This window comes from Amphiprion ocellaris, chromosome 3 (assembly GCF_022539595.1).
Source record: "Amphiprion ocellaris isolate individual 3 ecotype Okinawa chromosome 3, ASM2253959v1, whole genome shotgun sequence".
In the NCBI taxonomy this organism is placed as follows: Eukaryota; Metazoa; Chordata; class Actinopteri; family Pomacentridae; genus Amphiprion; species Amphiprion ocellaris.
In genome coordinates, this window is record NC_072768.1 from 6,144,743 (window position 1) to 6,171,902 (window position 27,160).

The 27,160-nt window shown below is 40.4% G+C and overlaps 1 protein-coding gene across 2 annotated transcripts in view; it reads left to right on the plus strand.

Annotated features, from left to right (window-relative positions):
* The window catches only part of ldlrad3 (low density lipoprotein receptor class A domain containing 3), an 89,872-nt gene that overhangs the window by 22,253 nt on the left and 40,459 nt on the right, over positions 1-27,160 (plus strand). For both annotated transcript variants that reach the window (XM_055009057.1, XM_055009056.1), the window contains exons 2-3: positions 13,253-13,399; positions 23,522-23,647. In XM_055009057.1, the coding sequence (XP_054865032.1) occupies positions 13,253-13,399; positions 23,522-23,647 (273 nt within the window). The remainder of the gene's footprint in view (positions 1-13,252; positions 13,400-23,521; positions 23,648-27,160) is intronic.

Below are 27,160 nucleotides of genomic sequence, written 5' to 3' on the forward strand. Positions count from 1 at the left end.
GGTTAGAAAACTTCATTTCACTCATGCATATTGACAGACACAAGACCACAGATCCACTGCAACAAAACAAACACAACTTAAGTGTGATGGGTTTGAGATAATGATGATTTTCTGATGTTGCTTTATTTCTCTTGCTGAAAAAAGAGCGTTGCCTCGAGAGAAATGAAAATTTTGTAGTGATTTTTTTGGCTTATCAGTTTACATGGAACTTGGCAGCTGTAGTTGATAGATCTGTGCTATAAATTTTACAGATTGGTCCTAATATTATGAGTTTGTACATCCTGTCTCATTCTTTTCTGCTGTCTTTTGAATAAAACTGATCAAACAACCAACTAGAGTGAGATGCTATAGAAGTGTGTGTTTTGCACATCTGAAGACTTTGCATGCTGAGTGTTTCTTCCTTAAAAAATAATCACTTTTCCCCTTGAGAGCCAATGTCCTTATTTCATTAAAAAGCAAAAAGTTAAGTCCTCTGAACAACTGCCTCCTGATGTTCTGCATGGATGGTAACTAATCCTCCTTCATCCTATAGCAAGGACAGGCTTGTGGTCCATTGTTTTGTTTGTTTCTCTCCCAGCGCACACAGGAGGATTTGGGCTAAAGCCCACCAACAGAGAGCTGACCAGTGCTCTGACAATGAGATATTTTTGGAATGTCCTTGACTCCCAACTCAAATTTGGCTATTTTCATCTTGGCATTTTTTTCCAGTGGCTCTTTTACAAGTTGTGTTTTTGATCTTATTATTTTTTCATTTTTTTCAGTATCAAATTTTTGCTTGTATAAGTAGCCCTCCAGGGAATAATATTTTGTCTAATATGTTTTTCCCTACAAAAACATGTTCAATGAACTAACGGAAGGGATTAAAAATACATCTAGTCCTTGTTTCTCATCAAAAATTCCACACTCTGAATATGCAAATGCGGAGATGCCTCTAGGCACAGCAGCGTGCCGCGTCACACCCGTGCACTGTAATGTTCCTGGTTTCATTACAGCCACTCAAACTAAACATTTCATTTCAAAGACTAACTTTAAATGCTTATTCTTAGCATGTGTGTTGCAGTTGGTCTGTGATTCAGCAGGATGAGGGGCTTGAGTCCTGTATTTATTCATGCTCGTTTCCTCAGGATGTCGGCATTTGTGCAGCAAAATAGTTCTGTCATTAATTGTGCAGACAAACGTACATCTGCCTTTTGTGAAACGAGAATATTTGAATGCCGTGTGACCCGAGGAAAGCGTAATATTACTACACCAGTGACTAGTGATGTGGGAGGATTGTCAAACATTGTTTTGTTCTCTTCAGCAGCAACCATGCTGCTTTTGTTTAACTTTATTGCTCAGTATGCCTCCTCTGCTTTGTCTATATCTGTCTCTGACTGTGTGCATATGCATGGAACTCCAATATACAGTCATGGAAAAAAGTGTTAGACCAGCCTTGTTTTCTTCAATTTCTTGTTAATTTTAATGCCTGGTGCCACTAAAGGTATATTACCTGAAGAATACAATGAACATGGCAAAAATACAGCTGATTCCATAATATTTTATGTCCTATCTGACATGCTTAAGCTTAATTGTATTCCCAGAGTATATAAGAGACCATTTCATGTCATAAGCAGCACTGCACATGCAAAGGTCTAGAGTGGTTTCCTGCTGACATTCAAGCCGTAGCACAACTCACAAGTTGTCAGCTCTCACATGATGCCTAAAACAACGTCTTTCTACCTCATGAGATGACCGTCACTCATCCATTCCTGTGTCAGGAATCATCGTCAGACCTCCAGGGACTTTAAAAATGAGTGGACACTGTGCAGAAATGGGACTTGTTTGGAAAGGACAGTTGGAAACCGACTTCTTGAAGCTGGTCAGAAATCACACAGGGCATGGAAGAAGCCCTTCATCAATGAAAGGCAGAGAAAAGCCTGGTTACTCTTTGCTGGGATCACAAGGATTGGACTGTTGATGACTGGACTAAGGTTCTCTTCAGTGATGAATCCAATTTTCAATTGATGTCCACTCCAGCCAACTTACTGGTTAGGAGGAAACCTGGAGAAGCTACAAACCAGAACATTGGAACCATGCCTTGACCTGCTCATTCACCAGATCTAAATCCAATTGAAACCCTGTGGAAAATCATCAAACACAAAATGGAGAACCACAAGCCCAAAAACAAAGCAAACCTGTTTGAATTTTGTGCAACAGGAATGGGCTGCTGTGACAGCAGAACAATGTCAGAAGCTGGTGGAGAGCAGCCAAGACGCATGGCTGCAGTCATCAGAAACAATGGTTATGCCATCAGTACTAACTCCTGTGTGGATCATGTGACTAAAACTGACAGAAAAGAAAACATGGGATGCCTAAAAACTGTTTTTGCCAGTACAATGTCATAGCTGTTGATGTAAGAACTGAAGTGATGTTGGTTATTATCAAACAAACCATGGAAATGTCTAGATATCAGCTCTTAAATGATACTCTCATGAGCTATTTTTGTTGTTTTCATTATATTTGTCCAAACAAATGTACCTTTGGTTGTACTAGGCATTAAAATGAACAAGAAACTGAAGAAAACAATGGTGGTCTAATCATTTTTTTCCATGACTTTAAATAAAATGAGTAGATAGCATTAATGTAAGAGACATTTACGTTGCACAAGAAAACTCTGCTTTAGTGTCAAACACAGAAAGGGAAATTATAAAAATGGTAAATCAGCTCAGTATTTTATAATATTGTACCAATAAGCATCATACATAGAAAGCACCAATATATCTGCTTAGGTATATTTAGACAAAATGATGCTTAAAACAATGTAGGGATATTAACAGTAGAGATAGAGGACAGTGCATGTTTTAATTATTCATCAGAAGGTATAAATAAGGGGCTGCACCTTTGTGTGTAATAGAGGGAGCACAGGTCTCTCTGCAACCCTCTGACTGCACCAGCAGTAGAGGTACCAATAGCAATGACTGGAGTGCATATAAATTCCAAACTGAATCACAAAATTGCTTTTTTAAATTTGTTTATCCGCATTGTTCCACTCTCCCTGCATCAGCGCCCCGCTAATGTACATTCACATTGATTATATAACACAGATAACAAAGTTTAGCATTAAAGCCGAATGTGAAAGCCGAGATACAGTATAGATAAGAGATAAAACAAGCACTTGAGGGCTACATTACCATTCTTATTATTTTGAATATTGTCACCATAATCATCTCATTTGCCATCAGTTAAGGACTTTTAGATCTCCCGTGGTGACCTGTATATTAACGTAAAGCTGAATCCTCATCAGTGGAAAAGTGCATTACAGATTAATTGTGCAATTACCTAAAGCTGTTTGGCTGTCCTCGGTAAACAAAGCAATGATCAGATGAGAAGCCGATACGTCTTTATTATTCCCCTGAAGAGCCTGTAACCTTAGATTTGATTAAAAACGACAAACCACGCTGCCTTGGAGCTCCGTCACATTCTCAATAATAATGCTAATCGGGATTATATAACAAAACTGTACGCTCACAGCTATCACTCCAAATAGAGATATCTAATGTAAGAGAGGCAAAAGATGACGCAGTCTCTTGGCTGTTGCACTGTTAAGAACAAAAGAGTCCATTTTCTATGAATTATGTCTGTACAGTTCTCTCTGCTGTTTTACTGATAAAGATCCATTTTATCTCAACTTGAACGAGATCAACAATATTACGTAAAACACTCATGATGGCAGGAAGGGATGCTTTTTACCCAGTCTGTTGCTGTTGCATTGGTTTTATTAGGCCCTAGATAGCTGCTGCGAGTTGTTATTCTGACCCACTCTATCTGTCATGTTTTTTTAAAAGCAGTGTATGAATTATCAGACATTACAGCTGTGTGTGCTTTTGTTTTCACCTCCAAATGTGTGCTTTCTACGACGGGAAGTCTGGTATTTGTTTGAAACCTGTCTGGTTGTAGGATTATTCATGTTATTGACCTGTTTTGTTGAAGAGCTGCAGGTATCAGTGTTGCTGTTTCCCCTGCTATGTCAGTGAAACAGTCACAACTGTGAAAATTGTAAAATCAATATAAAAGTTTTAAACAAATCTGCAAAAGTGTAACATTTCCTTTAAGGACAAAGTTCTGTTTAGCTCTCGGAAAGTGTGATGTGGATGTAAGAAGCGTATATCAGAAGAATCTGGAGCAAGGAAGATGTTAGCTGTTCTGACCTCTCATATCCACGTTCCTCTTCTCTGGGAACAGCAGAGGCTGTTGGAGGAACACTGACTCACATCAACTCGAGTATTTGTTCCTCTCGTGAGGAAGTCTTATTTTTGGAGTGTGCTACATATTAAAAGCTACAGTGCAAGAGGTGGCCTACATATTGAGTGAACCACAAGTATGGAATTTAACAAGTGAGAATATTTGAATGCATACATCAAATACAAACCATATGGGAGTGGAATACTTTGTATGCATTTGTATAAAATCTTAGAGGCCTTATTGAGTTATTAAACACCAATTATGCACTCGCAAATGCAGTTTTCAAAGTGCTTGTGCTCAGTAATTTACTGTTACTGATTATTTTGGGGATTTTGCTTGCTGATGATTATTCTAAATTTGTGCAGTGAATCATAAAATCCCTGCAAGCAGCTATGGTATGTCCACCTCCTTCATGCAGTGTATTTTTAAAGCTTATACCCATTTCCTCACAAGTGTGAGAACTTTTAATTTGCAGCACTTAATCTAGTTTCATGCTTATATACAGCTAATTCCCATTTTCTCTTTTTTTTTGCTTTCTCTTTCTTTTGGAGAACTATACATGCAGAGTGTGTGAACACTTTTACCCACTGATCAAAAACTTGTGTATATGTAATGAAAAATGGCAGGTGTCCCTAATATTTGTGCTTACTATAAAAAAGCTTTCATGGAGATGCATCTCTGCTGAGTTATGTGTAGTTACTGTACATAGCCCATCCAAAATGCTCCATAAAAATGAAATGAGCACTCTTTTTTTATTGCAGCTAATAGAGTAGCCAATCTACATGCACAAATGGCCCTTTGTTCTTTGCTTAAGTGCACTGATGTCAAGCAAGAATTATTTGCATTGCACGGCTTTTGCTTTTGCACATTTTCAATACTTAACAAAATCAGCTTTTGTTCTGCATTTTCTGCTTTTTGCATATGATAAATGTGTCTATGTGAACATTTTGACCGTTACAATTAAATTAGATTTTAAATTAGCTGGGAGTTTTGCTCTATTACTCATTTAGCTTCATTGTCAATTGCTCGTTTAGCTTTTGTTGCCAACTGTCACTGCAAATAAAGTAACCACAGAGCAGGTTATGAAGCCAGTGACACCTCACCCGAAACAAATGCATTCACAGAACAGATTCGCCCTCAGAGGCTGCAAACGGCTGAACAGCAGCTGAAAGAGGCCGAAGCCTCAATGTAGCTGGTTTCATATTATTCTGGCTTGCTGTCTTTTTCCATGCATGACTGCCCTTTTTCTCTATCTCAGCCCATTACGGCTTGCTTGCTCTGTTGCGCTGTGCTTATGCTGCCCTGCCTGTGTGTCTGTCTGTCTGTCTGTCTGTAGTGTGCCTTTAATTGATGCAGACCAGCTTCTTTACACTTGTGCTTATTTATACTGGACGCTTCAGTGAGCCAAAGGAAAAGGATGGAGAATCTTTTTCCTCTCTCTGGGAAGTCTTCTCTCTCTGCAGCACACAGGCACACACAATGAAAGAGATAACCAAATCACCTCCACCCCCCGCTGCGCCTCCGAGCCTGCAGTTTGTACAGCCAGCCCATTAAGTCATGTGTAATTGAAAAATAAGTTTCTATCCTTGAAGCTGAAAAAGCTCGTTTTTATGCGGTGCTAGGCTGTATTGATTCACTCCTCCCTTATCCTCCCAACACAAGCAGACCTTGCCGTCCATGTTTGTATTGACATTATCAGGTTGTAAAGTAACTTGGCATGCTCTTTTTCAGCTTCAAACAGAATTTTCACATAATGCACTCGAGATAGTTTTTTACCCAGCATGGTGTATTACTGCGGATAAAGAGCTTACATTCAGGGATGGTTGATGAGAAGGTGGGATTATTTCTAAGGACAAAACTTTTTTTTCTCTCTCCGGAAAGCTCAACAACTCCCCTCTGTAAACATTTTATTCTGATGCTTCTCTCACAGCCTCGGTATTACTTTCACTTCTGCTCTGGCTTTGCAAATACACAGACTAAGCCCAATCAATTCTCTGGTGCTGTTTCAATTTGAGGCTCAACCTTTTACCCATGACTGATCAATGCGGGTCAGATATCTAAACCTGCTGAGGAAGATGGGGTTAAAGCAGTAAGAGCCAAGCCAATAGTCATCTCAGTTATAGATTTATATCAGTGACCTTTCATGTGCCAAGCACTGGGAATAGAACTTGCTTAGGGCGGCTATTACTTGGAATCCAAGGGTAGAAAATGATGTTACTGTCCACCTCTCTGTTTCTCTTTTATTACACCCCAACCCTTTTCTTCCATAATTATTCCATGTTTATCTTGCCCAGTTGGATCTTGATCTACCCCTTCATTTTCATTTTCCTTTAGTCCACTTCTCCTTAGTGAGATGACACTGTTTGCATGCTACATCCGGCATTAAGCTGGCTATTTCCATACTGCCTCTTTTCATACGTCTCCCTCCACTACACAGCACTTTCCTCAAGCTCCCTCTTGGGCATTGCAGCACAGTTCAGTGTGTTGTTTCTTATAGCAAAGGTCTAGAAACACCCAACAGGGTCTTACAGGGGAAAGAAGACTGTCTCTATGCTTTAAGGTTTAATAACTTTTCAATGGCTACTGTCAAGAGTGATATAGATTTTATTACTAAATGAGCTGTCCAATGTTGGGGCAGCATACTGACATTTGCTATGGAAATATTCATAAGACCTGGAAGACACTGGCAGATGTGGGTGGCTGGACCTGTCTTTGCATATTCAGAGAATTGCTTGGGGTGCACTGAAGTCTCCAGGCTGCCATTTCCAGAGTCATTATGTATGAAGGGTACCCGCGGAAAATCTTGGAATAAAAGTTGGAAGCTCGCCATGTATGCATTGACCTGATTTTTGCTTGTTCAAATGGGCAACGGTGGTCTAACATATTGAATAATTGACAACCCTTTTAAGGGGAGAGTTGTTACATGTTTCCCAGATCTTTCCAATTCCTTCCCACAGGATTTAAATTTCATATATATGTTTTGCATGTGGAATTACTTTGATTAGTTTCTTTTCTTTTGAAATTTCTCAAGGTCAAACTTAACTCAGAAATATCTGTTTCCCTTAAAGATGCTGTATGTTGTTTTATTTAAAAAAAAATACTTACTTTTATTCGCCTAGGAGCACTGTGTGTGTCCCTGGTGCCTGACAAAGTGCATTTCATCCCTTATTAAACTTTTATAAACCCCACAGGCAAAACTTACATTGTTTACATCCATGTTTGCTGCCCTGGAGTCTTCTTTCTCCTTGTGTATTTGCAGGTGTATTTCTGTGTTTATTTGAGCATTTATGCAAGCAATTATCAAGGAGCAGAATTTGTGAGGCTGATAGCAGGAATGTATTTTGCATCTTCATCAACAAAATAATGACCTACTGGTTAAAAAGTAGAACACTACGACTGCTAGAGGTCGAAATCTCCAGGAGGTACCACGGGATGATGCATGTGCAGAATTTTACTCTAGAACAAACTCTGCTGAAGGGGTTTCTCCTTTTTCACCTTAACTTTTAGCTTGAAATGTGTACACTATCAGTCAAAAGCTGGAGAGCACCCACATTTTTCCATTTTTTAAAGCAATTCCAGTCTAGAGAAGAACCTGAAATGTTGCAAAAGTATACAGTGAACTGTCCAAAAAAAATCATGTAAGCGTCATAGACTACACTCTTTTTGAAGAATTAAAAGGTTAATGTAAATGATTCCTACAGGTTCCCCAAACTTCATTGATTAATTGCAAACCCTCAGTTCGGAAACAAGCTGTGTTACTGCTCTCTCTGAAGAACTACTAGGGCATTACTGTACTACAGAACTTTGCACTGGATGTTGCTTTTGTAATGGTTAAACAGTAACAGACTAGTTGGTCATAGGTTCATCCGAGGGCAGTAGCCAAAAACATTAAGAAAGGAAGTAGACAGAAGGATTTGAATGATGGGAGACTACACCATGAAGCTGGTTTGGTTTGGAAAGAACTGGACAGAAGGCTCAAGGCAAAGCAGCTTACAAAAGCTTTCTGAAGAACTTCTGCAACAGCACTGAGGTGGATTTCCTCAACGATGTTTCATTTTCAATGTAGAAGGAATGAGTGTGATTTACTGCTGAGCAAATTTAAAAATTCAATGGTTCCTTTAAGGAAAATATGGCATCATTGTTTTGTTTTAGAGCTAGGTTAGTGCTAAGACATTACACTGTGTAAATTTCAGTACCAACTGAAAAAATGGATGCGTTCTAAAACTTTTCACTAGTAGTGTATGTATGAGTGTGATTTTTTAGCATCGCATCCTGTGTGCCTTATGCAAGAGAGAACTCTTTCTTTAGCATATTCCCCCAGAATGAAATAGGCAACATTGTTTTCTGTGGTTTAACTTTTGAAACAAACATATTTCCACATTTATAGGTGTGTATTTCTAAACAGAGAACAGAAGTAGATGTAATTTAAAGAATCCTGAACGAGATAACGGTTAATTGTTAATTTCGTACAGAAGTCAGAGTTGCTCATTTTGCATGTCACTTCTGACTCAACACGAAACAATGAAAGATTACATTAGGGATGGCTTTGCCTTTAGAAATTTCTGCAACAATATTCCCAATCTAATATCAGTATTATTCAGAACCGCTGGGAAATTAAGCTTGTGTTTATGCTGGGAGTTCATTTTTTATTTCAAATTATAATTGAGGTAAGAGAGGTGCACTCTATAAAGAGCACCCGCCACAGCAGCTGAGCTGAAAGATGAGGAATGAATCTCACCCGGAGTGAACCGCCGAAACTTCACGGAAGCAGTGCAAACTTAAAATCCATCCATTCATTATCTATACACTGCTTAATCCTCATTAGGGTCGCGGGGGGGCTGGAGTCTTTCCCAGGTGACCAGTCTGTCACAGGGCTACATACAGAGACAAACAATCAAACTCACATTCACACCTACGGACAATTTAGAGATACCAATTAACCTGAGTATGTTTCTGGACTGTGGGAGGAAGCCGGAGTACCCGGAGAAAAGCCACACATGCACAGGGAGAACATGCAAACTCCATGCAGAAAGATCCTGGGAAAGCTGGGACGCGAACCAGGGACCTTCTAGCTGCAAGGCGAGAAGTGCTAACCACTACACCACTGTGCAGCCCCAAACTTAAAATGTAAATGCTAATTAAAAAGTATCCAGTGATGTCTCCACATGCTGTGATTTAACAGTGTAAATGGGGCCTTGGTGGACACAGGCGTGGTGCAAGGTGGGAAAGGATGGGAGACAGACTGTGGATGTGCAGAGGCAAGCATGGTATAGTCAATATTTACTCTGAGTAATTGGTCTACACTTCCCTCAGCAAGATACACAGACGTCCAGCGTCATCCCTTCCTTATCTCCTTCTGTTCCCCCTCACACACCCGCTGTGTGACCATCGTTGTTCGCTGTGGGTTGTGCAAATGTGCATAATGCCCTGAGCCATGCACAACATAATAGTTAAAAACATATGGAACGAAGGATTGAGGCACAGCGAATGTTCACACTGCTGTCCATTAAAATTCTGCGGGTCACCTTGGGAATGTTGCAGTGTCCACACTCGAGAATTATTATTGTGTTTCTCTCTCAGAAACATCTGTAATGAGCTGTGTAGCCGCACTTACTGTGGTAATGAGGTGGACTAGTTCGTTACCTCGGTGGTAAACCGCTGTAAGTCGCCGAGCTTATTACTGCATTGATGGAATGACAAGGACGTCGGGATAAGATGTGTTGAGCTTGCCAAAAGATTGACTCACAACCTGGATATAAGACGCGCTGCATGGAAAAGGTTTTACTATTGGCAGCGTTTGAGACTCATGGGATGAGATGAGCTGTCAATCAACCTTCTTCCTTCATCACTCTTTTTGGCAATCTTTCAAACACACACACACACGGCAACAACACAGTCCTTTCTCTTTGCTTTCATGCTCTCAAAGAAACTTTCCAATTAACCCAGTGTCTCTCTCAGCCAGCCCTTTGAAGTCACTTTACATGGTTCCCTCCTGCACTTGTTCAGTGCGGATCTGAATGGACTTTTCTGTCGCATTTTGTTGTCTTGTGTTGTCTGCATTGAGTGGCCCTAATCACACTTATTGTGCAAATTGGTGGATCTGAGAAAGCTCACAAAAGCTACTGAGAAATCTAAAGTACTCTATAGTATAAGAAGTGTCACTGCATTATAAAGAACTCATATAAACAAAGAGTGCAGCTTAGGATTTTGAATATTTACCTTCTGAATGTGCCACGAACTTCATCCTTATCGGTCACATTCAAATCAGTCAAAGCATAGCAGGGAGCCATATCTAAAGTACAGTAAGTCAACAAATGACTTCATTCTGTGATAAGATGATTATTCACTCAACATTTTAATTAGTTATACTTTTTTCAGGCTTTCTTTCCATGACTTATATTTGATATATTATAGATTTGTTGAATACCTGTAGCTGGAATTTCTCCATTTGTAGTTTTTGAAAAATACTGTTCTCTTTGTTTACCTTTTCAAATGTGTCTGTGTACCGCCCTCCATCAGTTTTCTCTCCACAATGCACATGTTTGCGTGACTCCCTTTGTCAGAAAGAGCCGGAGAGACGAGCAATCGAGGCCAAGAGCCCCAAGAGACTGTGTGAAGACAGCTGTGTTTTATCAAGCAGATAACAAAAAAATGATATTTGGCAGTTTTCAAACATACTTCCATGGTTGCTTAATATGGGTGGGAATATCTGGCAATTTCATGACTAGATTAGATTCAGATTGTTGGTATTTGGCTTGATTTAATACCGATTCCTAATTCAAGTGTCACCTTGGTCTCCAAATCCAAGCATCTGTGGGATGTGCTGGAAAAACAATTCCAATCCATGGATTACCCACTTCACAGTTAATAAGACTTGAAGAATCTGCTGCTAACATCTTCATGCTGGATTCCACAGAAAACCCTCAGAGGTCTTATACAGTCCAGGCCTCGGCAGGTCAGAGCTTTTTAGCAGCATGAAAGTGGACTTTCACTATATTAAGCAGGTTGTTTTAATGCTGTGAGTGATCGGTGTATATTTTGGCTCTTATTCCTCCTCATACGTGCCAAACCACTGATTGTCCTTTGCTCAGTGAGCTGCAAGTGAAACATAGCTGATTGTTAAGCCAAATGGTTTGGACGATTTGATTGCTTGAGTAATAGAAAAAAGCAGGGAAAAGGTGTGTGAGAGGAGGCAGTTTTTTATTTTTATTGAAGTGATTTATGAAGACCAGATCTCCTTGAAGATGAACTGCAGTCGAACTCTTACATGTGTGTGCAGTTTCATAGATTCTTGTGTGGATCTTTTTTTTTCACCCACATCTACTGTTTGTATATCCAGAAGGTTCAAAACTGTCAAGTGTTGTCCACATGAAATATTCTCTACAGCATCATTTGGAATTTGTTTATTTCCTTATACCGAAATATCATAAGAGTCAATCACAAAAAGTCTACAGTTTCTTTGACTTTTGTCAAGATAATGGCAAAGTAATAATATTAATTTCCATTACAGTTGAATGAGTGGAATGAATATTGAGAGAAATCCTAATATGAATGCTTTCCTGTGCTCATAAACTACAAGAGCTTGCTGTCTTTGTCCTTCAGCATTTTGTTTCTACATTGCAAGAGACAAAAGAGGAGTTTGCATCATCCCCACAGAGGATCAGAGGGATCACACTGTCTCATTTAGTAGAGGATCTATCCATGGTTTCCAGTACCTGCTGTGGTAAAAGGCCAGTAAGAGCAGGGTGATGTAAGAACAGATTGGTGTGTCAGTTCCTCAGCTGGGAGCTAGCTACATCTACTAAGTGAATATCAACTAACTGTGGCGAAGAGATGTGAGTTCTGGTTATGAATTCGTAAATGCTGAAAAGTCACAGATTTCAATGTGTGTCTAAGTACAACAGATCAAGCGGTTATAAGAACTGCCTCATTGAGAGCGTGTCTCTGTAACGACTAATTTTAGGAAACAAACCCTGCTCCCTCTGCAAAAGTGAATTCATTTATTGGATTTATTTTTGAAAGATTGAAAGAACAGAAGCGCCATCTACTCTTTGAACATCACTACAGTGGGATTTTATCTCTGTGCAGCATCTCGAGGAAATATGAAAATTTCTGGAAGCACTGATGTGTATTGTGACTCTTCTATATTTAAATTTTTATTTTTTTCACATCATTGTTCTTCACAATTGGAGTCAAAGCAGTGGGGATCAGTTGTGTCATTTAAGGTGTACAGGTCTGAGATCAAACCTTTACGCTTTTTTTTTTTTTGCAGCAGTAGCAGCAGGTGCAGCTTCTGCATTCTCTCGCTCTCAACTGTAATGAAGTTGCCTGCCAGCTGAACCCAGTTTCGGCGCAGCAGCATGAAAATCGGTCTGTCCGGGGCTTCTCATTACTGCAACGCAGTTTTGTTTACGAGCTAAACTGCTCACCGCAAAGTGTCAAACTTCAGCCAAAAGGCCATGTTTCACATTCCAGCCCATTATACTGCAGCTGTACTGCGTCAACTAGAAATGCCCTAAACTAGCTCAGGGCACATGTTCTGTGCTGAATACGTTCTGTTATAGTGTGTGTGTGTGTGTGTGTGTGTGTGTGTGTGTGTGTGTGTGTGTGTGTGTGTGTGTGTGTGTGTGTGTGTGTGTGTGTGTGTGTGTGTGTGAGTGCACTGTGTGTGTGTGTGAGTGCATGTCTGTGTAAGGTGCAAATATGTGCTTTGTTTGTATATGAGTGTTCTGTGTCCTTATCTTCTCTACTGTGATATTGCCCGGCGCTAACAGTGACGCTTTCGCCCAAGATACTGTTAACACCGAATGACCTCCTCCGCTTTGGTATTCATGAGATCGTCCTCTGTTTATTTGACCATAGATTGACACGACTTTTTTAAGTAGAGCTACTGCCTTTAATTTTTTATTTTTTTTTGTCTAGCTTTAGAGAATGCAGATATTAATGGTCCTCTGTTTTGACTGTGGTGATGAATATCCCTCTACCTGTCAGATAGTGATAGTTTGTCTTCTCTCTTGTCGTCCTCAATCAGAGAGCCAACTGCTTCCAGGGAACAACTTCACCAGTGAGTGCAACATCCCTGGAAACTTCATGTGCGGAGATGGGAAGTGTGTCCCAGGCGGGTGGCAGTGTAACGGATTACCCGACTGCTTCGACAAGAGCGACGAGAAAGGCTGTCGTAAGTTCCCGTTTAGACTCCATTATCAAATCCCCTTTTTTTTAGCCATCAACTCTGCCTTAAAGCAGTGCAGCCAGATTGCCTATTTGGAGTCACGTCATGTCTTGTAAACTCCTGAACTCTTCTTGCTATCCACTATTGCAGCAGTAGTTCTTCTGCCTTCTCTATTCATAGAGCCATAAGGGCCATTTAAAGCTAATTTTCTGCCAACTTAAATGAACTTCCCCCCTCAATCCTCAAGTCGTTCTCTCCACCAGCGTGCACCCGGCCTCCTCCTGTTCCAGACCCACGGCCGCGGTTTAGCACCAGGGCAAAACTTAATACCATCAAAGCAAAGGCCGATTACTTCTGTGTGCAGGAATAGTGGCGCATACATAATTCTACTGTAAGGCTACGGTAATAGCTCAGTTTTGATCCTCACATTTAGTTGGCTTTGATCTTTCTGGTCTGCTGCTCCTCCTTTTTCTCCCTCCCGTCTCAGCAGGAGCTGTGCACAAAGATGGGATTGCTGATGAAGATTGACTTTGAGGTTCTGCCACACTAAATGGAATCCCCCCCCATCTCCCGATATATTCATCTCTCTAAATGTCTCACACGCCATGTTTTTTTCACTCCTCCCTGCGCCATTCCACTTTATCTCGTCTGATTATTTTTTTGGCTTTTGGCTTTTAATTTGTTTCGTAGAGGCTTGTTTTCAGTTAGATAAATGTAAACTTCTTCTTGCTGCAGATTCTTTATTTTATTCTGACCCAGCTCGTTCCAATTCACATATGGTTCGTCCTTCGTGCCGTCGCCTCTCTTCATTTTCTTCTTTTCTTGTCCTCGAGCAGTCACTTCTCTCACTGTTCTCTTTTGATGGCAGCTCGGGGAGCCGGCAGATGAAGTTGTGTCCCATGGCATATACACAGACACACACAGACACACACAGACACACACAGACACACACAGTCCACACCGTGAAACTTCTGAGTCATCGGTCATCTCAGTTTGCAATGTCTCGGTAATTTAACTCATATATATGTAGGGATTTAAATGAACTTTCTTGTATTAGACTAGCCTTTTCCTTATGATATATTTGCCGCTGACATCGCTGTGACTTAAAGATACTCTGTTGCAGTAATGAACTGCCTACATGTTCAGGTTCGCGCCCCAGATTCTCATCACTCATGACCTTAAACTGTCAGCAGCTGTCAGACCTGGAAAACAGTTTCCACATGCATTTGGAGTGTTTGAATCATTTTAAGACACATTCAGTGTTTTATCTAATAATGCAGTGCATGTTAGGGTTACAAAGCACAAATTAGATTTTACTTAAACCTACAAACAAGCGAGACTGTTTTTAGCCCGTTGTTGACACTGTATATTGTATACTGCTAAAGATAAAAGCAACTTATCCGAAGGCATCACACTCAGCCTGCCTCAGTTGTCAGAGGACTATTTGTGTTTGTTGTAGACATCTACATTATCTGCTCTGGCGTAAGTGGGCCTTATTATCCTCAAATAGATGGCTGGTTGTCAGTCGATATCTTCGGCGACAGCCTCATAAAAATCCCCAGATAAACCTCTCCTGCTCCATTAGGGGCTCCGCAGAGACAGACAGAAAGACAGACAGACAGACAGATGGAGAATCAAGGGAGTAAGAGAAGGAGAAGGGGGCAGAAAGGAAGCCTCATTATGGTGGCTTCAGCAGGAGTTTAGTCCATATGTGTGTGCGTGTGTGTGTGTGTGTGTGTGTGTGTGTGTGTGTGTGTGTGTGTTATCTGAGGAGAACACAATGCCTGGAAACTTTGCAGCACTGGATTTCTCAGCAAGTAGAATCATAATTAGTCACCCCCCTCTACGAAAACACACACACACACACACACACACACACACACACACACACACACACACACACACACACACACCATCAACACAGTTATGTATACATCTAACACAGGGGGATGGTAGATTTGCTATCAGTAAAGACAGTTTGTTGACTTAGCTTACTCTCCTTCTGCCAGTGAGCTCCACGAATAGTGGGCTTGAATGCAGACTCCTCAGCTTTAATTTGTAGGGATATATTCCTATCAGACCTACCTTTACATAACCAGAAATCACAGAGAGTATCTGGTGCTTTCGTTTGCAATCACAGTCATTACCGTGGAGGCAGAGCAGTGTTGACCATTGCAGGATATTCAATTTCCTCCCATTTGTAATATGAGCAGATGGCTCCTGTCAGGATGTTTCCAGGATCCATACACTTTAATTGTTCATCTGTGTGAATCCTGCGTTGTTTTTGATCACTTTTAAACCATGCAATAGCATCTTTTTTGTAGCAAACCTGCACTTTTTTGTGTCTGCCTGTTAGGACAGTTTGTGCTTTGCATGCATATATACACAGTGACTCTGTAGGTATAATATGCATGTGTGAACATATAAAATCCTCTGGTACATTTTTCAGCCCAGACCGGTGCCTATTTTTACCACTTGCATTTGCACCAGAAGACAGCTGTAGTTAAAGAGTAGATCCTCTATAAGCCCATGCTGTTCAGCCAGCAGATTGTGCTGATGTGGATGTCTCAGATCCGAGGAATACTTATCCAGTGCCTGAGGTAAAGGTCATATGTGGTGACATCTCCCTGGTGCCTCATTAATGAGAATTTTGTTTTTGAAAACCCACGTAGCTAAAGGGGGGAAACACAAAGAAGAACAAATCAGTTTTGACTCCTACAAATTGCTTAGTTTAACATGTAAACAGCAATTTAATTCTGAATCCACATGAAATCTGTGAGACTCGGACACTTGTTATGCAGCACCTTCATGCTGACTCACTTGCACAACACTGGAGAGCATCGGTCCAGTCAGTTTAAAAGTGTTTTGCAACATAGATCCACCCACACTTGAACTCAGGATGACACTTTCTGTTAGATTTTCTTTTTTCTTTTACCAGCAGTAGCTTTGCCACAAAAATAAACCTTTCTCTGTCCTTTTTTTTTTGTTTACCTGACTGTATTTCATTTCAGTAAGTGAAGAAGTTTGAAAGACAATCATGCAAACCTAGTCGGCATTTGCTCTCCTTAATCCTTTATTTATAGTTGATGTGTCCCAGTCTGCTGCACCTGACAGGCCGAGGGAATTGTCTCTTAAATGGTCAAGGATGCTTATTTACTGAGAAAAGGCAGGCTTCTATCTTCCTCCCAAACCCTGCTGCTCTTGTTTGTTTGTTCCTCTAGTCCCCTCTAGCACAAGGGTCAACTCGAGTCATGTAAATAGTTTTTTGCTGGCTTTTAAATAACAGTCTGGGCTGAGGGAAGAGAGGCAATATCTCCAGCCTGAGTCTTATTGCATTAAAGATGCAGCTTATTGTATTACAGTGCAGCTACGTAAGGCCAGGACCCCCAACAGACAGTTTTTTTTATTATTATTATCAAATTCCATTTCTTATGGAGTCCACCCTCCACTTTGCTTCACAAAAATTTAACTGCATTGAGATGAAAACATGTCTGTAGTTTTTGAAAGTATCTGGAGAATCTGCTCTTTGTGGGTCGTGCTTGTATGTGTATGTTTTGGCAGATTCAAGGGGTCTTCAAGTAAAGATTCAAAGACAGGCCGCTGAATAATTCCTCACACAAAGAGGTCAAAAGTACCATCCTTCTCTCTGGTGTCCGTAACCCCAGCCTGAGAGAGTGTTAGATGAAATGGATGCTGACAGAGGAGAGAAGGAGGAGAGCTGACTGAGCTCACTGGGCCTCAGAGCCAGGATTAGCCTCTTTGCCCTTGTCTGGGCAGGGCATGAGCAGGCAAGAGAGGAGAGATATGTAGCAGGGCCGAAAGGGTGAGTGGACATGATGTACGAAGCAAGAAGTAGGGAGACGGGGGGGGACAGCAATGCAATGAAAAGGAAGAGAAAAGACAGAGAAGCATATTTCAAATCAAGGATTGTTCTGCAGGTCGGAGGCATTTCTCTGGAGGAATCCATGGAGTCAGAACTCTATGCTCACAAACTTCTGTGCAACTTCAACTTTTACTGCACTTTGAACCGCAGGGACCATGAGTAAACTTATTGGCTCTCACAGAACCAAGATCGGAACTTAAGAACCGTATAAAAGGGATGCTCATCTCATAATTTTCTGCTCAAACCCACATTATTTGCATGGCACCATCCCTATATTAAAGGCTCCTGTAATTGTTACTCGTGGCCACAGAGGCGCTGTAGAGAAAATGTTACTTTGTCTTACTTCTCACCAGTCATAGACATGTTAAAGTTGTAGTGGGAAGTCGCTCAGAAGTTATATTGTTAAGTGGATCCACTGTTTTAGAGTGCAGAAAACAACCAAAGCTAACAATTACCATCATATTTAACACAGAGTATGATATCTATCCAATAATCTATTTTTACCTGAGGTAAAAAAGTGTGAAGCTGAGTTTTTATTTATCTGTTGTGTGATCAAGCAAACAGTTTATGCCATATAATGTTGCTTTACCACTCAACTGATTTGAAAATTATGTGAAATGCACTGGACAACCCAGTAACGGCTGTTCCTTCAGGCCTTTCACCAATTCAGTCAATGGGGGAACCACAAAACACAGCCAGCAGGGCTGGTGTTTTGTAAGTTCGTTCAGAAGTCCCCTAATACTTCATAACAGTAAAGGACATAACCATTTGTAGTTTTCATTACCTGTTCTACTGTTTATTGATACAGTCTGCTCCTCATTGCAGTTAACAGCGAAGTAAATTCTCCTGTTCCCTGGATTAGCCAAATATTATCGCATTATCGCTCTCTGCAGTCATAACTCTAAATCCCAGAGCAACATCAATGGTGCTGCTTCTTTCTTTTGAGTGTGCTGACCTTCTCAAAATGCTCATGAGATATTGGGTTCAAAAAGGAGCTTCTAAATGCTTGTGAACAACAAAGTTCTCCTCAAAATCGCTAGAAAGACTCCTGAGACAGATTGGTGCAAGATTTCGATATCGCTGCGTACACACTGCCAATTCTTCACCAAAATCACAGTGGATAGGGAAAAGGTTGCGAAGATTAGGAGAGTGTGTGTTTATGTGATAAGAAAAGTGACCAGTGCATTGATTCTTAACTCAGAGAGTCACATACTGTTGGAAGATATTTATTTTTTTCTTGTTTTATGTCCTGCTGTGTTCTGCTCCGCTTTGTTTGGCGTAGGTATTCTTTGTTCTGAAAGTGGGGGTTTTTTTGTTGTTTTTTTTTTTTATGTGGCTCTGTGTGGGTGTGCAATTTAGGAGGACTCGGTGGAAGAAAAAGCAGGTAGGATTAGGAGTCTGTGGGACTTTCACTGCTCTAGGTTTGTTGTTTTATCCTCAGCTTAAAGAAAAGTCTTCCAAAAGAACAAAAATAATTGGGAATAAAATATATGAAATATGGAGCCTTAATATTAGGGATAGTAGAGAAAGGTTCAATGGGACTGGTGAATTCCCTGAGCATAATGGTTGACTGATCAATAACCTGGTGTAATTAATACCAAAGAACAGGAATTAAATATTCATTAGGGTCTTACGTACAGTCTGTCACTCTGCTTCTGTCTCCTGCTCCATCTCTTAACGTCTTTTCTCTCCTTTAGATTGAATGCCATCCTTGCTCCATTGATATTTGCAAATTAGGAAAAACGACTGCTTGGAAATCTTCAAAGGAATAAGAAATGCCGCCTTGTCATTTTAGAATACAATGCTGGTCTCCTACCACTTCAAACGATGCTGTTTTAGCATTATGTTGCTTTCTATGATGAATATTGCAGCAGTGTTATTATCTGACAGATCACGCGGCGCTTTTGCATTATATGCCCTGACTTTCTTCCCCTTTTATCAGAAATCATTGCTATATTACCGATATTTTGCACATGCGCTCACTGTATAGGCACATTTGCTACCTCATGTAGCTCAAAGCTTGATGGCTTTGCAGAACCCCACTGGCCCATAAATGCTTGGATCTTGAGATGAATGCGGCTCTGTAATGTTCCAATGCCTCTTACAGAAGGCAGTTGTACAATGAATGTGCAGAACCCAGACAGTGAAATGTACAGAGTGATTATTTTGACTCCGAGGCCCACTAGACTGAAGCTAGCCATGCCCTTCTTGCTTACACCCTGACTCCATTACCTATTGATTTCTTCCCTTCAGAAATGCTCAGCAAGGTCAGAGGAACCTTTGAAGTCCTCGGCTGTCTCTACTCTTTCTCTGCTCCTGTTCTCTCCTCCTCGCTCACTGTGTTTTCTTTCTTGTAAGTCTGTTCTTCCACTCCTTCTCCCCACTCTGTCAATCATGCATGGCCATCATGACTGAGCCTACCTGTGCTGAACAAGTTATTCTGTTCTCTAAGGAACCAAGGAGAGAGAAGGAAAGCAGAGAATTGTGGAGGGCATAGAGGTGCGTATTGCATAGCAGACTATCTGCAAGAATCGTGCTGTCGGATGCAACCTGACATGAGTCTTGAAGCCACAGGGGAGATGAAGATAAACAGCAGTGTTCTGTTTCCACCTTATGCAAGATTATCAAATGATTTACTCTTATTTCCAAAATATACCGTGGACTTTTGGCTAGGATTAGATTTTGTTTTACCTTTAGATTGTGAAAAAGTTTTAATATTTTTTGTCTTTGTTGCATTTTTAAATCCATTAAACAATTGCGACGTGGATGTTTAGTGAAAACAAATGAATATTTACAATTAAGGACTCATTATAATTATGTGAAATTGTAACAGAGACAAAAGTAAAACAGAGCCAAATAGTTTTAGACTGAGAAGAGGTTGTAGTTTATTTTGTCTTTTAAACGCATGACACACGGATGTTTGGTGAAAAAAAAATTTTTTTACAATTAAACGTCACTATAATTATGTGAAATTGTGATAGAGACAGTAAAACATAGTCAAATAGCTTTATATTGTGAAAAAGTTTTTTTTGTATTTTTTTTTTTTTTTTGCATTTTTAAGTCCATTAAACAATTGTGACATGGTTGTTTGGTGAAAAAGTATAAATATTTACAATTAAAAGTTCTTAGTTATGTGAAATTGTGATGGAGACAGTAAAACCGAGTCAGATGCCTTATAGATTGACAAAAGCTTATAGTATATTTTGGATTTTTTGCATTTTAAAAACTATTTAATGCATGACACATGGATGTTTGGTAAATACAATATAATTGTTTACAATTAAAAGTCACCATAGTTATGTGAAATTGTGATGGAGATAGTAAAACAGAGCCATATACCTTTAGATTGTGAAAAAGTTTCAGTATTCTTTGTCGTTTTTGTATTTTTAAATCCATTAAACAAGTGACACATGAATGTTTGATGAGAAAGAATGAATATTTACAATTAAGAACTTACAACTGTGTGAAATTGTAACAGAGACAGTGCAACACAGTCAGATACCTTTAGATTGTGAAAAGTTTTAGTATTTTTTGTCTTAGCATTTTTAAATCCGTTAAACAATTGCAACATGGATGTTTGGTGAAAAAGAATGAATATTTACATTTAAGAACCTTTATATTTATGCAAAATTGTGAAGAGACGACTGTCAAATACAGACTGGTTAGTGTGCTTGTTTCTTTTCCCGTGCTTGTGTGTCCTCCAACTGTGTGTTTCAATGTGCACCACCCATGTTTTTCTGCTAGTGATAGTTTTACCTCAAGGAATCAGCCCGACTGTTAACCTCATTCGTTTTCATTTGTGCTGCTCAGCTGAACGCTGGAACTAAGTTTGGAAGCCGTCCAACACCCTGCCTGCTTTTTTTTTTTCGTAAACAACTTCTACAAAGGCTTAGAGGAGAGAAATAAAATTTGGCATGAAAGTACAGCAGAAACAGTGACGACAGAAGGGCTGAAGATGGGATGAAACGGGCGGTTATGGGTTGGAGAGGGAGGCAGAGGAGCTGAAGTGGATCAGCATGGCCTGGATCAACAGCGGGGTTTAAATCAGAACCATAAAAGTCCAGAATAAAACAACGCCTTTACAGGATTATCAAAGGCAAATTAATACATTTCTGTTTTAACATCTCTTCCACCCTCAGTTTGCTCCATCTAATTAATTTTTCGTCCTTTTTGCTCTGAAAAAAACATTCAGCTCAGGGTATGAAGGGATGTGCAACCTTGAAATACAGCTAAGCACATTAGCTCCATCCCTCCAACCAGCTCTGTCTCTCCCATCCACAAAATTTCCCTTCTTGTGCTTGCCCTTCATGTGACTTCTGAGCTAATTTAGAGCACAAACACTGGGTCAGATGAATCCTAGCCAGCAGTAGAAGTGGTAATGAGGATTCAGATGAGGGAGGAAGTGAACGAGGGATCTCGGAGGAATAATACTGATGTCCTGGTAGCTATTCTCACCAAGTGAATGAAAAAAAAACACAATCAGGATTCCAGGCTATGCAGAGAAATAGGAACTTTACATTTTTCTAAGAAAAAAAAGAAAAAATACAAGATATTTTAAGAAGATCCACACACAGAATAAAGGATTATGTTTCCTTTGCAGCAAGATGAATTTCACTCCTCAGCAGCATGTGTTCATATGTTTGTTTTATGTCTTTTGCTATGTGTTTTTTCCTCCCTGGAGTCTAATGAATGTGATGTACCATGCAACATGAGATTTAGGTGTTTCAGGCCTTTGCTGTCCAGGTAAACAAAGGCTTCCCGGAGTATATACACACATAGATCGGGCACTATCCCTGCTTCCTCCCGCATTCAGCGGATTACATTACATCCCAGAGATGGGGCGCTTCAAACCCTTGTGGTTGTTGTGCCGTGCCCTCCCTCCCTGCCCCCCTCTCTTGCTACACATAATCGCCACAGCTTGAAAGAGCTCATAAATCAGCCTACCACAATATGTTGTAGAGGGAAAAATGTGCGCCCCTGGCATTTGAGACGGCACAATGCCAACCTAAGAGCGGGCCAATTCCAGTCTTTTGTATTCAGCGTGGAGAGAGAGAAAAAAACACAAAGAATGTTTGGTGGCTGGCTTTGAGATTTCTAGTTTGCCCACTCACATTTCCCTCTCTGTGTGTTTGCATGTGTGGGTTGTTCGGTCCTTTTGTTGCCCCGTAGTGTTGATAATATTTAGCGTGCTATTCCCGATCTGGCATTAACTCTGAGTCTTATTCCACTTACATCCTAACAGCATCCTTCTTGTAATTGGTATCTTTTCCTTTGTCTTTCTCCAATAAAGACTGCTGCCACAAGAGCAACTCTCACGCAAAGTCATTTTGACAACTCTAAACTTTGGTATAATATTGCACATCACTGAGAGGGAATACAGAAGTAGTTTAACAAAGGCCAGAGTGGAGAGACTGAGGTCTGAGAGATGAGGTGGCTCAGTAACAGTATAAAACTGTAAATGCAGCAGCAGCAGTGTCTTTTGTGTGTTTGTTTTTTGTTGCCATCAGGGTTTTAAAATTCAAACTTCACGGTGATCAATCTCAGGCAAAGGGCCTTTATTTTCTGATGTCTTTGTTTGCATCTACCTGTTATCTTGTTTTTCTCCTTTTTGCCAGGGAAGATCAATGTGTTTGGGCTAAAAGCTAGAGGGCTTAGCGCTAAACTGAGGACGCCGGGCATTGATGTTCTGCAGGCTCGTCATTCAGTCTCAGGCCTGTCCTGGGAGATAAGACCCATGGCCTGCTTAGGCTGATCAATGGTGGAATCCATACAAACACTGTCCCACGCGATTTGCTCTCTTTGTCTTTGTCATTAACTTGTTTTTCCTCCACTATCAGTACTTTGAGCTCTGGATCTTACCCTTTTACTTGTTATGCTTATGAGAATGTTATGATAAGCAACACAGAATGAAATGAGCTGAATATTAATTGGCCTGTCCAACAAAGCAGCTGCTTGACTGTTTGAACCTTGTACAACATGAAATAACATTTTTAGAACGTGCAATTCACGCAGCGTGGTGTCAGTTACATTATAAAAACTTTAAGAAAACCTTGTTGGCCTTATTGATGGGCCTGTCCCTTCCCCGGTGCGTCACAGCCAAGGCTAATGCTGTCATAAAACATGATGTAGTGCTTTGAAAAACTGCTGCATCATTCTCCCGTCACCCCACAGACTCATCCATTGTTCTTCTTTCCACCGCTTTCCCCCCCACTCCCCCCTCCCCAAACCCACCTCGATGTCCTTAGCTAAGGTCAAGTCGAAGTGTGCGCCGACGTTCTTCGCCTGCGCTAACGGCGTCCACTGCATCATCGGACGCTTCCGCTGCAACGGCTTCAGCGACTGTCCTGACGGGAGCGACGAGGAGAACTGCAGTGAGTCTCACACACGGCAACCACATCCAAGAATAGAATAGAATAGAATAGAATAGAATAGAATAGAATAGAATAGAATAGAATAGAATAGAATATCCATTATTAGTCCCACAAGGGGAAATTTACAAGAGCAGCAAAGTGACAGAAGGAAAAATCAAGAGAACACATCTATAAATTAAAGACAGGATATATACACTATATATACAATATAAATAAGCAAAACTGAAGAACACAAGGATACTAACAACAAACAGCAAATTTAAGAATATTTACACAAATGAATTGCACATTTTTAGGTGTATTTGGACGTGACAGTTTGCTAACTGTCATTAAATGAGTATGTATGGTCTGTTAGGAGCAGCACTGATTCTAAAGTCTGATACTAGCATGAAGGAAGGACCTGCAGTAACGCTCCTTCACACACCTGGGGTGATCAGTCTGTCACTAATAGAGCTGTCCAGTGCCCTCAGAGTGTCGTGCATGGAGTGGGAGACACTGTCCAGTAGGGATGTTAACTTGGCTAACATTGTTGTGGTATTTTAAGATTGAACAAAGGATAAAATTAGACAGATAGGATGTGTGAATCAAATTTAAGAGCTTACCAAATGAGGTCGGAAGACCTAACGTCTCAGCTGAAGTTATGAGTACACTAAATAATCCTGTGGAAAGCGGCAACCCAACGGAAGCTTATGGAGTCCATATAAGACATAAGACAGGAAGTTCATGCCCACTCTTTGTCTGCACTTGTGAGTTGAAACCTAGGTCATGTTGAGCCAAGCAGAAATAATTCCAACCTAGCAGAAATAAAAAAGAGGAGGTGGTCTAACTTTTGATATGATTACATTATATACATCCTGATTGGGTCTTAAGAAGATGCGTTGTGGCTTTCCAGAACAGAAGAGGAGTGTTTAAGAGAAGGTATAAAAGATGATGTAACGCTTTGTGCAGTCAGTTAAAATCTTGAGATTTTGCTCGTGTTTGTTCTTCCAGTCTCTGTATTGAGTAAACATTATTCACATCAGACTCTGAAGACTGCTTGAAGACTCTTTCTTGAAAACTTTTTGAAGACTCCAACTTTTGATCCAGAATTGATTCTTGACTATGTGTTTGACAAAGCTGCCTGATCATCACTGACCTTCAGCAGGCAGACTGAGTCACAACAACATCCTCCTTTCTCCCACCACCTGCACTGGGTCCAGAGGGCTCCCCAGGACAGAGCTGGCCTTCTCGATCAATCGATCCAGTTTCCTTTTGTCAGCAGCTGTGCCCCAGCAGACCACTCCATAAAAGATGGCTGATGCCACCACAGAGTCATAAAAAGTCTTCAGGAGTGCCCCCTGCACCCCAAAAGACCGCAGTCTCCTCAGCAGATAGAGTCTGCTTTAACCCTTCCTGTAAAGTGCTGTAGTGTGGTCTGACCAGTCCAGTTAATTGTTCAGGTGAACACCCAGGTACTTATATCCACTCTCTCAATGTCCATGCCCTGGATGTTCACCGATGCTGGGGGAGTGTGACTGCGCCTGCGGAAGTCCACCACCAGCTCTTTGGTCTTCCCTGAGTTGATCTGGAGGCAGTTCCGCTGGCACCACAAAGTCCTGCCTCAGTTCTCTGTACTCCCGATCATCATCATCTGAGATGAGACCGACGATCACAGAGCCATCAAAGAACTTCTGCAGATGACAGCTGGCTGAGTTGGACATGCAATGTGTTTGATGTCACGGTCACCAGAAATCAGTCTGTCTCGTCATACCAGTTTGTGGATAGAAGAGTAGTGAAAATGTAGTTAATTCACTTAAAATATCTGAGAATGATCCTGTAAAATCTGAGCAAAGTATTGCATCCAGCAATTTGACACATTAAAGTCATTGTAGTCATCGTGTGCTGCTCAGGCTGTAATAACAGGTGAATAATGTCTTCTGTGGCTCTGGCAGAGCTTTGTCAAATCTGAGGAAATAACCCTGCTTATCTCAGGGTGATGTCATCGGGGTTATCTCAGTTTGAGCTTACAGACTATAAATATATAACAGATTGCAATATGGGAAATGTAGGCGCTAGCACATTTGGAGCTTGACCCACAATGAGGACAAGAAGTCAGATTATCTTTGCTTCAGTTGATTTGTGACCTTTTTCATTTATCTTGTAAACTGGAAAAATTGTTTGACTGCCTCTTTGAACAAGAAATATGCTTCAGCAGTGATGTACAAAAAATAGTTTTCATTTGATTTGATTTAGTGCAAATTAATGAAATGAAAGAGTACTTAGTGAGAAAAATGTTCATTTAAATTCGGGACGCGGAAGGTAGACAAACAAAGATATCCAATTAAGATAGCAATCACCGCACCTCTGTACATCTTTTACACTTTTTCCTCTTTTCTCCTCTCCTCTTCCCTGCTTCTTCCTTCTTCTATCTCTTTTTTTGTGCTCCACTATTAGCAAATTAATGAATTAATGAAAAAATGAACTGACATCCAAACCTCCATTTTTGCAAGTTAGGTCATTTTTAAAGGGCAATGCCTCATGCAGCATACGAGCCTCATCTTATAATAGATGATTTTTAAAGAATTGTTATGAACCGTAGCAGCAGGTGGGGATTTTTTTTAAGCTCTGGCCTATTTTTCCTGATGCCACAACAGTATTTTTCATACTTCTAATGTGAATCAATTGCAATTTCTGCTGTGTCGCTGCTCTTTTGCTAATGTCAAATCCTGCTTTTGTGGCAGAGAATAATAACAGCAGTGACAAGGGTAAAAATGAAGCACTGTACTATTTCATTTTATTTTTTTTAAAGTTTTAGTCATCTTCACTTATGTGCACTCCTTGTTACTCATGACTATGCACCCTGACTTTACCCTTTTGCTTGAAACAGTAGTAGGATTTGGGTCCTTGCTGTATAGCACTGAGAGAGCACTAGGTATAGTCTGCATTATCAGGGATATAGTTTGTTCTCTCATGACCCCTTCACAGCTTTCCCAGTGGGGAATGTGAATCAAGCCAATCACTCACCATTGTCAGAGGCAGTGTTCCTAGCCTGCAGGGCCCCATGCTCACAAATCTAATCTAGCCATTTAAATGGAGCTTTGCTCCATGCCCCCAGCACATACTGCGTCACGACTGTGTAATTGTCTGGATCTTCTCACAAGATAATTATGCCTCATTTTGCAGAAGCTAGAACAAAGACTAAAACCGGAACGTATTCTGAAAAGGAGTGGTAGTGCTCTGAATGATTTTAAATGTTTTCAAAAGTTTTATTTTCTTCTGCATTTTGAATTTCAGTTTGATTTTTATCAGACTCCACCGATCAAACACTTCACTAGCTCACACAGTTTTTGACGTTGCATTTCTTCTCTGAAAATGTTCATGAAAACCTAATACTCGTGTTTTTTTTTTTTTTTTAATTAAACATATCAAAGTATTGCAGATGGAATGGGATCAAAAAATATACAAAATAGACTTCTGACAAACTTCACATGCTACCACAACAGAATATTAATTAAACATGCTTTTGAATAATTT